The sequence below is a fragment of the Vidua chalybeata genome, chromosome 1, assembly GCF_026979565.1.
Source record: "Vidua chalybeata isolate OUT-0048 chromosome 1, bVidCha1 merged haplotype, whole genome shotgun sequence".
Taxonomy (NCBI): domain Eukaryota; kingdom Metazoa; phylum Chordata; class Aves; order Passeriformes; family Viduidae; genus Vidua; species Vidua chalybeata.
In genome coordinates, this window is record NC_071530.1 from 112,528,558 (window position 1) to 112,542,954 (window position 14,397).

The 14,397-nt window shown below is 33.8% G+C and overlaps 1 protein-coding gene across 1 annotated transcript in view; it reads left to right on the forward strand.

Moving 5' to 3' along the window:
* The window catches only part of SNTG1 (syntrophin gamma 1), a 312,663-nt gene that overhangs the window by 279,533 nt on the left and 18,733 nt on the right, over positions 1-14,397 (forward strand). Inside the window, exons 15-16 of the mRNA XM_053965314.1 lie at positions 5,787-5,939; positions 11,113-11,205. Of these exons, the coding sequence (XP_053821289.1) occupies positions 5,787-5,939; positions 11,113-11,205 (246 nt within the window). The remainder of the gene's footprint in view (positions 1-5,786; positions 5,940-11,112; positions 11,206-14,397) is intronic.

Below are 14,397 nucleotides of genomic sequence, written 5' to 3' on the forward strand. Positions count from 1 at the left end.
CCTCTGATTCAAATGAGGGTCTTCAAGACTGTCTTTTAATCAGGCAGAATAGGAAATTAATTTTCCCATTCAGGCAGAATAGGAAAGTGAGTCAAGCTTACTGCTGAACCTAATGGAATACAGGGAATGAACCTTTCTATTTCTCTCCAGCCATCAGACAGATCTTTCTAATGGAAATTTAATTGGAAGTAAAATTTATCCTGCAATTATAAACAGTTTCCCCCATGAGTAAACGTACTTTTTGTAAAATCTGAACATCAAAATATATTCTGTCCAGTTTTAGTTTGACTGCAATTCTGCATAATTATTCAATTCTGCATAAATGTGTGTATGTATAGATATCTGCAATTTCATCAGTTTTTTTACACTTCTTAACAATAAAATTTAGAAGGGTCCAAATAAGATGACTTGTGTACAAACACATGCATGCATGGATATTATTTATTTATTATTTCAGTGATGAAGGTATGTTGTGGAGAAGCTGTATCTTTTTTTCACTCTGGAGTGAATCTGTTCCCTGCTGCCTGTAAATGCTATTAGAACCATCACCATAGCAACTAATGGTGATGCTCAAGCAAAATGTTCCAAAAATTCCAGCTGAAGAAGTAGATTATTATATGCCCTTAGAAAGAAAGATGTATGTTTATGTAGCCAGAATTGATATGTAAAAGGAGATACAAACAGTAGAACTCTCAGGACACTGATGCCAGCAAGTGTAAAGGCATGATATGATTCATTTTTACAGTTGCTTTGGAGATATTGTGTGAGAAAATGCTTTTTATCTTCAGAGAATTTAGGTGCTAGGTTTGAGTCTTGATTATGATAAGACTGATTTCTTAAGGCAGAACTGTCTGGACTAGTTAACAAAGAAAATAGGTTTTGTTTGTTTTCTCATTTATGTGTTTTGAAGAACTGTTATAATTAATATGAGACATGAATACTTACCTCATTTTAACAGCTGAAATATAATTTTCTTGCAAGTAGTATGGTCAAAACCATACTACTATATCTGGTATGGTTTTGAACATCTTACTTGAATTGGTGTTCATGTCAAAAACTGCTCATTGGTGTTGTTAACATTTACAGTTCCATGGCAAAAATATATGTGCCACTCTCTATGTTACATGTAACTTTATAGGTAAATCAGACTTCCAGAAAACTCCTAAGCATCTCCTGAGTAAAAGTCATGCCATGAGCATGAAAGTGGCAAATGTTTGTTTTCTGTTGCAGAGAATTTTGTAGAATAGAAGAACTCAACTCTCAAAAGAGGTGAGGGACTCATGCATCTTAGCAGATTTAAATAATAGCCAAAATATGAGTATTTAATGCACTCATCATACTTAAAATGAAACGACACAAGTAATTGAAAAGAAGTAGTGCTGCTTCTGGAAAGAGCAGTGTTTCAAAAGTGAAGAGATTACCCCTGCAGAAGAGGAGGAGAAGTCACTATTTAGTGGTAAAGAGGCATTTTGCCTTAATTTGGAAGGATCTGCCTAATGAGCCATGCTTAGTTCCCATGGACAAATTTATTACTCTCACTTAACATGGATATCATTATTAATTAGGCAAGCAGGAGTCATACTGTCCTGTCAGCAGAGATGCTGGATTACCCTGAAGCTGGGTGTGAGCCAATGTCTCTCATCACAGCCCATCCTTCTGCAGGACTACATTCCCTCTAGTGAGAATTAGCATACTGCTGAAAGTTTTGTGTGTGCTTCTCTTCAGAGAGTTTTATTAATTCACAACGAGAACATCAGGGCAAACGGTACAACTAATCATTATCAGTATGAGAGTTCTTAAAAACTCAACCTGAAATTAGCTCATGTCCATCATTGACTAGTAACTGAATATAATAACACAGGGTCATAGCAGATTCTTAAATGGGTAGAATGACATTTATATTTTAGTTGAAGTAGTGGTTTGGTGAAAGTTAATTAATGAAGATTTCTGCTTCATCCAGACCTGGTTTTGAGACTCCTGACAGGCTTTTTTTAATTAAATTTGCAGACTTTTGGACGATTCCCAGCTGGATTCCTTAAAAAAAAAGCCAAACAAACAAAAAAGTGCTTTAAATTCCTGTCTTTATAAGGACATTTGAATAGCTATCTTTTAGCTTTGCCTACATATTGTTTTGTCCAGTTATCTCTTGCACAAATTATTACATTCTATAAACCTAGAATACAGATTTTTAATTATTGAGAAGAAATGCAAAACTAAAGAAAGATCTTGCAGAAAAAGTTGCAGAAGCAGTACTAAGGGGAACCTAGCACATAACTTTTTTTACATGTAGGATGGAATACCGCTAATAAGGAAAGGAATACTTCATATGTATGTTAGCAATTTTGGAAAAACTAAAATACATAATTTAAATGTATTTGACTTACACTTCTCTTATCATGGACCTAATCATAGATCAGGATATCAAAATCACAAGTATATGCATTAGATCTAATCACAAATTGAAATTACTATTTGGTTAAATTATTATTTCTGGGGAAATGTTGAATTTTATTTTCATTCTGAATAGGAACTTCACAGAATGGAAATTCCAATAATGAGTCCATTATGTGTGTTGTTTGTCACAGTATAATGTAGTACATGAAATATTTTAAACTTTTTATATGCAAAACACTGAGGGGAAATACTACCTAGTATGGATTAGGTCTTTCCTAAATCAAAGCATGCTCTCATTTTCATACGGGAGTAGCAAAAACTTGGAAAAGTATTGTAGATCCCATTTAGCTCTTTCTTCATCATCTAGGTTTGACGTAATGCTTAGTAAAATCTAGTACAATTCTTACTAGCAATGTTGACAATAAAATACATAGGTTTTTATTTAATCACTTCAAAGTCTCCAGAGATTTTTGCATTTTTCAAGCACTTTTTAACAGAGTTCAATCTCAATGAAGCGTCTAACATTTTGTTTTTCACAGTCTATGCAATAACTCTTTTGCTTAGACAGCGTATTCTTCTCTATAGGAGACAGAAAAGCCTGTAAGATTGGAAGAGTCTAAGATTGTAATTTAAAAGCATCAAACCTTAGCTGTGCCCAGCTAAATAAAGATATGCATTTGGAACTCAGCCATGCACTAAGCTCTGTCCCATTTGAAAACAGGGGTTATTACTTCAGTTATTTTAAAGCACATGATTCATATGATCCCATATAATCATGTTTCAGAAAAGCTTTAAGAGTCTGCATTACTAATAATTACTTATTCTCTACTAACTGTTGGCAAGAATAGGTAAAGATGAGTTCAAAATATTTTTAGTTTATTCTGTGGTTGTAGCTATGAAGAACTAAAACCTTCCCCAGGAAAAACATGTACCTTACAAATGAGTCTTGCCACACTCCATGCTGAATAGGTCCTTTGGGCTGTGGGCTAACAGGCCCATTCAATCAGGTTTGGCTCCGGAAGCACAGGGAGTTCAAGATCCCATTTAAGATTTGTTAGACAAGAAATGCTGCTTCTAAAAGTAGCTTTTCTGCCCTGGAGGAGTGAGGGTTTTCCAGTGCTTTTGCTCATCCAGAATTGAGATTGTTCAGCCTGGAAGAGAGAAGGCTTCAGGGTGAACTTATTGAGGTCTTTCAGTATCTAAGGGGATCCTATAAGAAAGATGAAGAGGGACTTTTTTCAAGAGCATGTAGTGACAAAACAAGGCAGAATGGCTTCAAACTGACAGAGAATAGGTTTAGATTAGATGTTAAGAAGAAATTCTTTATTGTGGGGGTAGTGAGGCACTAGAACAAGTTGCCCAGAGAAGTTATGGATATCCTATCCCTGGAAGTGTTCAAGGCCAGATTGGATGAGCTCTGAGTAACCTGGTCAAGTGAAAGGTTTCACTGCCCATGGCTATAGGGCGTTGGAGCTGGATGATCTTTAAGGTCCTTTCCAGCCCAAGCCACTCTATGATGCTGTGTTTTGTTGCTACACATATCCACAAGGTTAAACATTTGTCACAGTGCTGCTGCTCTGTGTGCTTTGAGGCTGTGTGTGCAATGGAGCATAGATGTCATTAGCAACAACCTGGACATTATAACCTCTATTTTGAATGCTGGTCAGGACATACTGTGTACAGAATTGACACTTCAGTTTTAGTAGAAAGGGCTGAATGAAAAGGAAAAAAGAGGGGGGAAAAGAGATACTAAAAAAAGACAAAAGGTGTTTCTGATAGGACATAGACTATTATTTAGCTACACCTAACTGGTTCAACTACACATCCTTGCAAACGTTTGGAAGAAAAATCTGAAACAAGATTCTTTTTTTTTTTTTTTTTTTTGGAAATGCTGTCTTTTAAGATCAAATATGTTCATGCTGATTTTTTCATATATGACTAAACACAGTACAGCTCCTAAGCTTAACACTTGATGGAAGTAAGAAAGAAGATTTTTTCCACAGTGACTGGTCATTTTAAAATCATAGCAACTTATTTTTTCATGGTGATTGAAAAGAGAGGATAGCCAATTCTGGAAATTGTAAATCACACTTCATCCAGAAGCATTCATGAATACATGCTGTACTGGCTTTCTTGAACAGGTTGGTCACATTTCTACTGAATGAATGGAAAGGAGAAAGTAGTGCTTGCTCTCCCCTTGCCTACTTGCATACCTGAGAGTGACAGTTTTAGACAGGTTCCTATTTTATACATTTTGTTCTCAATCAGCTTTAGGTTCCTGGTTCTCTGCCCCAGGGAGAGCTGATTTGAACAATGTAAGCTGCTCTTCCAGCTAGTATCAGCTGGTTGTGCTCCCCTTGGTCTATTCAAGTTGTGTATAACCAGAAGGCAATACAGTCCCGTGAGTCTCCTTTGCTGAACTTAACTCTGCCCTTTACTGTGGGGTAGCTTTGTGAAAATTGCATGCAGGCTACTTATGCCCAAATCTCCAGATGTATTGGCAATGGAGCTTGTGACTTGTGGCAACTTCTTTGATGTAGCAGGGACTAAATTAATTAAAGCTGTTTCTGCAAACCTGTTTTTCACAAGAACAAATTACATGCCAGAATTTTAACATCAAGCATCCTTTATATTACATAAATAAATGTAAAAAAAATAATTGAAAACATTTAAATGAATGGATTATTGACTTGCTTATTGTTTGGTTCAGTACCGATTACATATACTAGCAATCATTAATTATTAAATATTTATAACCTGATGTCCATTATGTGATATTATGTTGAAAGTAAAGTCAAAAGTAATTTTCTCCTCCAGGGCCAAAGCCAGTAACCTAACCATGGGCAATCACTATACTCTCTACTAGCAGTATCCATTTAAAGACTAATTGTATGTTGGATTTTGTAAGCCTCCAGAAATATGAACTTGTTTTCTCTAACCTCTATAAAGAAAATAGAATATATGGACTTTTCATACTTCTTAAAATAAATATATTCCTTTGACCAACGTTAGGGTTGGGTGTATAAGTGAAATAGGTCAGAGAAGCCGATATTTGTGTTCCTCATGTGAACAGAAAGTGGAAAACTTTCACAGAATGTATCTAATCTAAAAGTGTATATCTGATAACATTCTTTAGAAGTGATTTGTTAAAATATTTAAAGTTACTGCATGAGATATGCTGTTTTGTACCATTATGAATATAAGCATCCTTTTTACAATTCATTGAAGTGTCAATGTTTAGACCAAACCCTTGATTTTCAGTTCCTCAGCGACTGTGGTTATTCCTGTCATTTAAAATGCCATTTAAAAATGCTGGGTTTGACACATAAATGTTTGCAATTAAAAATATTAATTGATGTATGCCAGATTATATAACTTCAGGTTTTCATCAGGACAGTGATCTACTGGACCGTCGGAAACATTGCTTCAGTGTCCAGTCTGAATCTGGAGAAGACCTTTACTTTTCTGTGGAACTAGAATCTGACCTAACATTATGGGAAAAAGCCTTCCAAACAGCAACTTTTTTAGAAGTTGAACGGATACAGGTGAGAACAACTGCCTTGTTGATCATCTTTTGATACATTAACAACTTAGGCCCATATGAAATAGTGATGTAATTTAAGAAATTTTATGACCTTCTGCAGCTCTCAAATTATTATTCTTTTATGTAAGTAATTGCTTTTGCTGTTCTCAAACAGCTTGCAATCTAGCCTTCGGAAGAGGTCACCTGAAATACAGTGTTTGAGTTTTTATGACAATGTGATACCTATTTGTTAACTGAAGTTCATGGACGCACGTGGAAAAACACTCTATGGATCAGGGACAAAATGCAGCTTTTTAGACATTCTTACTGGCTTACATCCTGCCTTATTTGTTACCGAATATCACAAGAGAACCTTACAGGAATTAAGTAGTCCTTGTAATACCAGGAATGAGTATACTGAGTGAAGTACTTACTGGATACAAGCAAGAACAAATCTTGTACCTCAGACACATTATTCTTTCTTCACATATTTCCTGTTCCTTGTGTGTTTTTACTCTATTGTCAGGTGACAGCGCAGAGATGGACAAAATTCTAGTACAGATTACTAGTGACTTTTTATAGCAAAATTACATATCAGAGCATTTAAAGATAACTTTTTCTCACATGGCCAAAAAGTCATGACTTTTTGACTTAAAAAATGAGAAAAAAGCCACCCACCACAATTATAATTCACCTAATCCCAATTGTAATATTGATTTTCTAATCATGAAATATGCATGTGGTTAGAACAGCTTTAGTTGATGTTGGCAGGATTTATACACACCTACCCAAGCCATATTAGCATCTTCGCCTGTGCAAGTATTGGCTCACACATTTTCTGTGTCCTCCTGGGAATGCAGGCAGTGGCATGTTTTTATTCAGACAAACTGTTAGTTAGTTATATATTAGCCCTTTTTTTGACCTGCAAACCACCACATGCAGATGGACTGAATTGGTGTATCCTAATGAAGAGCCAATATGCAAAAACTAACCCGCAGTCAGTTTTAACAAACAGCACCTTTGTTGCAAGAGGAGTCAGGGGAAGTTCAGCTTTCCTCCTTTCAATTCATGTATGCTGTTACATTTTATAGAAACTATTCTTATCTTTTAAGCTGTACTTGTGTGCTGGAAAATCTAAGACTAGGTTTTCTGTGTAAAACTTGCAATAATGTATGTCCTCTGCCACTAAATATTTGAGAGTTTTTGTCTTATATAATTGACTGCAACATACTTTATAGTGGCACTGCTGTGCTATCAGTAAAAGAATATGTGGCATTTTTCTTGAATAACTTTTATCTCAGAAGCCACCTCATATTTGTTCTACTTTCAGATTGATTCATACAGTAGCATTCCTGGTTTATTGATTACCTGATTGATTGATTGATTGATTATAGCAGATCTGTGAAAGTGGACAAACTGTCTTCTCATGATAGAATATTATTGTGGAGCTCATACTTCTTATTCCACCTTTTTTTCTTTATTTTCTATATCTTGATTTGGAAAAAAAGTATAGAATATTTTTAATATAACTGGGTTTGGCCTCCTCATTTTTCTTTCAGCAATCTACTACTGCTTTCATCTACCAACCTGCAGATGCAGATAAAATCTGCGGTTATAATTTGTTTCCAATAAGTTCTTTCCTTGCTCTGTGAGAAAAAGAAAATGGTGACACGTTCAAAACTAAGGTCTCAACTGTACATTTTTTCTAAAATTTTGGTTTATGCAATTGTGTTGATCTGAATGCTCACATATAAAGTGAATGGTAATCCAATAGGTTTGTCTTACAATAAAATAATATAATTTTGAAAATGTAACTTCAGTTTAAAGCTACCATTTAAAATTATTCAACAGTGTTGGGTGCTATTCCATAATCATGCAAATAGTAACTCTTACTCAATGGCTATAACCTCTAGAAGAGGTTAATCAGGGGCCAATCCTAATCTAACTCCAAAAATATATAACAAATTCAAATATTTTTAAATGCACTACTATAAATATATAATGATATAAATGATATATATATAAAAATATATAATTTCAACCTAATTCATAGCTTCTGCTAGAGGTATATCTAAACCAATAATTAAACAGTTTTTTTTAGAAAAATAAATTTATAAATAAAATATTTTCTTAGAAAATAAATATATTAGAGAAGGCATAGTCAAATTGATAATAATTTAGCAATAACATGGTACAATGATACCGTGGTGTCATTTTGGTGTGTTACAGTCACTCTTTAATTATTTTGCAATGTAGTAAGTGATGGTAATCCATTTTCATAATTACCTATTAAAAAAAATTACTTGAAATGAAAATCATTTTTCCTTACTCTCTCACAGCATTGTTGCACAAAGAAGCTGAGACTATTTTAACCTTCATAATGATTTGCAATTATATATATGCCTGTCACATTCCCTTTGTGTTCCTGCTGCTTTAAGCTAATATTTTCACCTCTTGCATAATGAATTTTTTTCTTTCTGTCCTTGCTTGTATTGTAGTTGTTTGTTTTCTAATGTAAGGTTTATTACGTAAGCTGGTTTTGTTGCAGTATTTTAACTTACGTTTTCATTGAAGTTGAATCTGAGTTTAGAAGTCTGAATTAAGTCTTATATTTACAGTTCACTTTGTTCAGCTTCAGAGATAGCAAACATAAAGTTCACAATATATTGTTCTTTCCATAATTTAAACTGTGCATGTTGAGGGAATAGTTTCTAAGGAACAACTTCGAGTTGTCTCCTTCAGCCTCTGCTTGACCCATTGAATTATTAATCAACCAAAGTTAACATTCTGTATTCTGTGGAAGAACAGCAAATGACTGCTGAAGTGTGTTCTTTTGGGAAAGGGATGCTTCAGTTCTGATGAGGTTTTCATGCGTTCTTGTGAGAAATCAGCAACCAAAGCCAAATATCCACAGTATATATTATTCATAGTCATTATTAAAGTTTTAAAATGTTAAATGTATAAGAAATTTTAAGTTATCTTGTACCTTGATAACATTTTTGTCTTTCTGTTTTTTCTAAATATCTGAATTAAAAGGCAACTTAAAGAAAATAAAGATGAGAAAAGTCATACAAGAGTTAACTAGTGTCTGAAAGTTCACATCCCTACCCTGACCTGTCACCAGAATCATGTGCAAGTGGATACAACACCTGCAAAAACCAAGGGATATTCTTCCCCAAGGAAACTAAATTCTCGCTGTCCAGAGGTTTTTTTGTTATTTTCACATTTTTTCTTCTCTAAATTGTTTTGGACATCATAGTCTGAGGGCATAGAACAGTCTTTTATATAAGTAAAGAATACCTAAATAATCAGCTGCTACTAGTGATTTGCAGTTTCTTCCTGCAAAGAACTACACTGAGCTGAACTAGATGATATTTCCCCACAAACTCCACTGCCTTTTGTGGAAATACACTTCAGTCTTGGAAGCAAGTTGCTTTTTCAGTACAGCCTTGAACCAAGGCTGGTATGTCCTGTTTCTCATAAATCTTAAGTTCCCAGTGAGGCTAATTAGCCTGGGTCCAAGCTCTGGGTTTAAAAGCAGAGGGAGCTGTGCTGGCTCAGCATGGTGCTGCAGTGCACACGGTAGGTTGGCCTCTGGTGTTGGGGTGGGAGGTTAGAAAACTTTAGATGCCAATATGTATTTTAAATCTGATACACATTTTCCTTGCCAAATTTAATTTGCAGTAAAGGCTCTAAGTCTGCTCCAGATATTGAACGTTTACAAACAAAAATGTAATTTGCATCTTGTGAGATGTTTGCAAGATAATTCCATAAAACCATACATTTTTTGCTTTGCATGCAAAATTTGAAAATTTTTGTATATGTGACTTAATTAACTGTAAGTAACTGTGAAATATATTACTTTACACTTTTTTTCTTCTACTAATGAGATAGTACCAAAGGCAATATTCTCTTCTTTTTCAGTACTGATTTAGAATCAAATTTTACACATTCATAACAGTCTCATGGTGTAGTTGATCAAAGGGGAAAAAAAGAAAAAGCCACTTCTATTTGTAATATAAACATTAAGTATGAAGTTTTCAATTTTCCTTTATTGCATTTTCTATTTAGAAGCTGTTAATGCACCTTGTGTTCTAAGGAAGGCCATTAAGAATCCAAACAACCCCCACAAAAGAATATATAAGTGAAGGCATCTGATTTATCTTTATAATCAAAATGCCAAAAATAATCATAGGTTCTTTTGTAGTACTTAAAATTTGTAACCCACATTGTTCCCATATTTGCAATTTATATTTTGATTTTGCTGACACATTATAGGTCATGGAAGTCTTTGTTCTCATTTCATAATTTTAGCAGCTACAGCAATATTTGAAGAGTATAGCCGTATTTCATTCAATCTGGAGGGCAAAGTGTCAATAAAATAAGAACAGTTTCTTTAAAGAACTTGCATCTGATTTGGAAATGTTTTGATTTTTTTTAATTATTTTGTGATGAAAAAGACAAGCTTGTCATTTTGTACCTGAAGTCAGCGTTGAAGCACAGGAGTAGTTTTGATGCTAAAAATTACACTTATAAATGTCTCACAGTGTGTATTCAAGTGTGATGTTATGGAAATAAATAGAAGCATATATTTAAAAACAGTAGAATGATAAAGTCTTTCAGAATTTCAAGGTTTCTCATAGAAACCTTTAAGATACATTAGTCCAATATCTGAAGCAAAAAAAAAAAAATAGATATTTCAGATAATTCCATGAGCTGCTAAATGGTATGAAATAGTAGCTTTTTCCCTGAGATTTAAGACACCAGAAAACCACAAGAAACAGTGTAGTAAACAGATAGTTTATATTTGCTTTCTTTTTCCTTTAAAGGATAAAAGGAATATATTAATCTTAAAAGTTGTTGCATATGAAAAAACAAATAAGGAGGTTTGAAAATAATAAATTTTTCCTTTTAAAGAATGTTATTAGTAAGGCACTGAGGTAATTCTGAGCCTTTCATCTTTTTCCTAATGGAAGCAAAGCCTGTTTTCATGTCTTAGACAACTTCATCACTGATAAAAATCCTTTTATTTGATATACAAAAAAAATTGATATATTTACACACAAATAATTTATTCCTGATAATGATTTTGAGGTACATAAACATTAGAATAAAGACTCAGAAACAGTGGTCCTAGAAAAACATTTAAGAAATATCTTCTGTGGTAACTACCCCCTCTGATTTTTCTTTTACAGTGCAAGACGTATGCTTGTGTTTTAGAGAGTCATCTTATGGGACTTACCATCGATTTCAGCATGGGCTTCGTCTGTTTTGATGCTGCCACAAAGGTAAAGCTCTAAGAAATTTTTCCATCACACTGTTATTATTCCTCGTATTTCTAATAATTTGAGATAAATAGTACATCCTTAAAATGTCCTTCTCTTTGTTATAGAAACAGATTATCTCTTGTCAAATCTCTCATGCTTTAGTTTAAATTTGGGATTGATTTCTAATTATGTGAGAAATAATCTGTTATTTGCTTGTTATAGAAAAATCAATACTGATACCAATCTGAAACAAGCATCAAATCTTTATTCTTTAATTTCACATGAAAGTCCACACTGATTCAGCTTGTTGATTTGTTTTGCTGGTGTGTCCTTGATTTTGAGAAAAGATAATTTTCTTGGTTTCAGTCTCATCTGTGAATTTAAAAGTAATCTTCCATTCTCTTGTTTCATGGGAAGGAATGTGTGCTATTACAGCAATTCCACAATTCCCAGTTTATATTTTAGTTATTATTGTTCAGGCATCTGTTAAAAGAAAAAAAAACAAACAACCATAGTCTATCTATATGGCTCACCCATCAGCTTTTCCTGTCAGATTAAAAAAAAAAAAACTAGGTAGAACTGATGAGTTTGCTTTATCAAGCAAATAGTGTGGAATCAACTTCCATGTTGCATTATCACACATCCAAGTCTCAGTAAAATCCTTGAGACCCTGAGTATGTCATATGTTGACATTTACACTAATTGCTGGTGAGTCCTAAAATGTGCTCAGGCTTTACTGCTACTACTCGACTCTGCTGTTAACAGTAGAATCTTTCTTCTGAGTGAAAAGGTGAAATCTTTCTTCTGAGTTCCACTTCTCTTCAATACCTATTTTTCTTTGAGATACCGCGACATTGCCACCACCAATTGCTGAAAATGCCCTTTTGACTCCAGAATTTGTTCCTGTGCTCTATCTTAAGTCAACCCTTCCCACCTCATTACTCCACTAACCCAAACCCTTTTGTTCTTCCCACTCCATTCTGTTTATTTGCACAAAGTGATAAATTTTAAATTCAAACACTTAATGTAACTTTGTTTCTTTTTGTTAAGCAAATAGTTTTGTAATATTGATCAATGAAACATGACTATCAGTTTAGAAGGTATTACACTAAAATAGCAGTACAACAGAATTAAGACGCAGTAGCTCAGTAAAAAAAAAAAAAGTGGTTTTCCCCCACACTCCAATATTTAGATATATATATGTAAAAGTGTAGTGAAGAATTTTTTTTGTATATCTAACCTAAATGCACCCTTTCAGTTTGAATCCATTACTTCTTGTATTATATGTACAGTATTGTATGTTAGAATATAGCATTACACCATGAATAAAAAAAAAAGGACATTGTTTTGTTAGGTAATCAGGCATTGGGCAGTGTGAGATAAGGATGGCAATTGCATTAGAAAAGAAAAGAAACAATACAATAGAAAGCAACATAATCTGTTGCCAAGTGACTGCTGCAATTAAAATTGTCAAATAAGCCATAAGGTGAAATGTCTGAAATCGAAGTGTGTCAACGATGTTTTAGTGGGTGCTCAAATAGGAAAAACATTACCTAGTCTCCATCAGTTTATGAAAAGATGAAGACTGTAGTGCTCTTAGCCAAAAATATATTCAGATATCTTTATTATGCTGATGACAAGTGTAAGTTGTGTCTATGCTGGCAATGTTCTTCAACAATATTGCTAATCTCATATATACTGAAATGCAAGCTAGACCTGTATAGTCACTTAAGCTAAAAATGTTATTTTCCACCTTATGAAGTTCATATGAAGCAAAATCTGTTTTCCAAAAAAAAAAGTGAAAAAAAATGGAAAATATTTCAGGACAAGGAAAACATGAATAAAATTTTAATTAAATCACTCATATCTTAGTAATATTTACATGCACGTTTGTGAATTAGGGTATACAAAAGTCCAAGCAAGTGTCCTATGAATCAACATACTCAGTATTAAAGACCAAAACAGTATTTAAAATGACATACCATTAATGAAAATGATATTTACATATAATTCTTTATACATTGTAGGATTTTTTTGCAATTTGTATTTGAAAAATCAGTACAATTATCTTTTCACTTCCAATGTCAGGGTACCCAAGCTCCATGATGCACTCTGTTCTACTGTCTCACCACCCTGATCATATAAGAGTTCTTTTTTTATGTACAGTCTGAACTCTACCTTCTTCTACTTTAAAAACATTGTCCCTTGTCCTGTCACTGTAGACCTTGGTAGAAGCTCTTTCTCCATTTTTATATAAGCCTCCTTTAAGTACTGAAAAGCAGCAATAAGATCTCCGTGGAGCCTTCTCTTCTCCACGTTCAACAGCCCTAGCTCTTTCAGCCTGCCTTCATGAAAGAGATGCTCCAACCCTCTGATCATCTTAGTGGTCCTCCTCCTGTACATGTTCTCTTCTGTTATTTTGCTACTGCTCATACCAAATTCAATCACTCCTTTTTGGGTAAAGATTAACTTAAAGCCATATTTCATGAGTTCAGTGTCAGATTGAACCGTTCATTCTGTATTTCTCTCAGAATAACTCAGAGAATAACCCTGCAGATGCAAGATATTTTTATAAATTCACAAAAAGTCTTGACAAGTACCTGGAGGAGAAATCTGCTGGTTTTTAAAAATTCTTATTTATTTATGACATTTTCATGTTTTGGAAACAAAATACTTTCTGAGAAGTCCTGTCTAATATTTTGTTGCAGTGGTATCGTCAGTATATCTTCAGGCAATGTCAATCTTCTACTTGATACTGTCTTCATGGTATTTTAAGTTTTCTTTCTTAATAACTAATGAACTGACTGTGAGTTGTCTTTATAAGTGCATAATTATTAATAAACTGAAATGAAGGAAGCCAAGTTCTTTAACTCATGATTTTAACAGTTATTCAGATATTCAAATGTTCCAGTTATTTAAGCAGTGCAACAATATTTAAATTTTTCTTCCTCTCACATTTCAAGTAAGGGAATAGATTTTGTACAGCATGCCCTGACAAATTGCAGTTAAAATTTCACAAATTTTATAAAACCCAAACTCCCCCCCAGTCTTCATGAACAATTGTATAGGGGGTAATGACTTTCATCATATTTATGATTTCCAGAAAAAGCCTTACAACCCTGTGTAGGCTTGTTTCCTTCTTTGCTGTCATTTAATCCTTAAATAATACTTAACTATGTAAACTGAAAGTAGTGGTTAAAAACTGTCATCTGT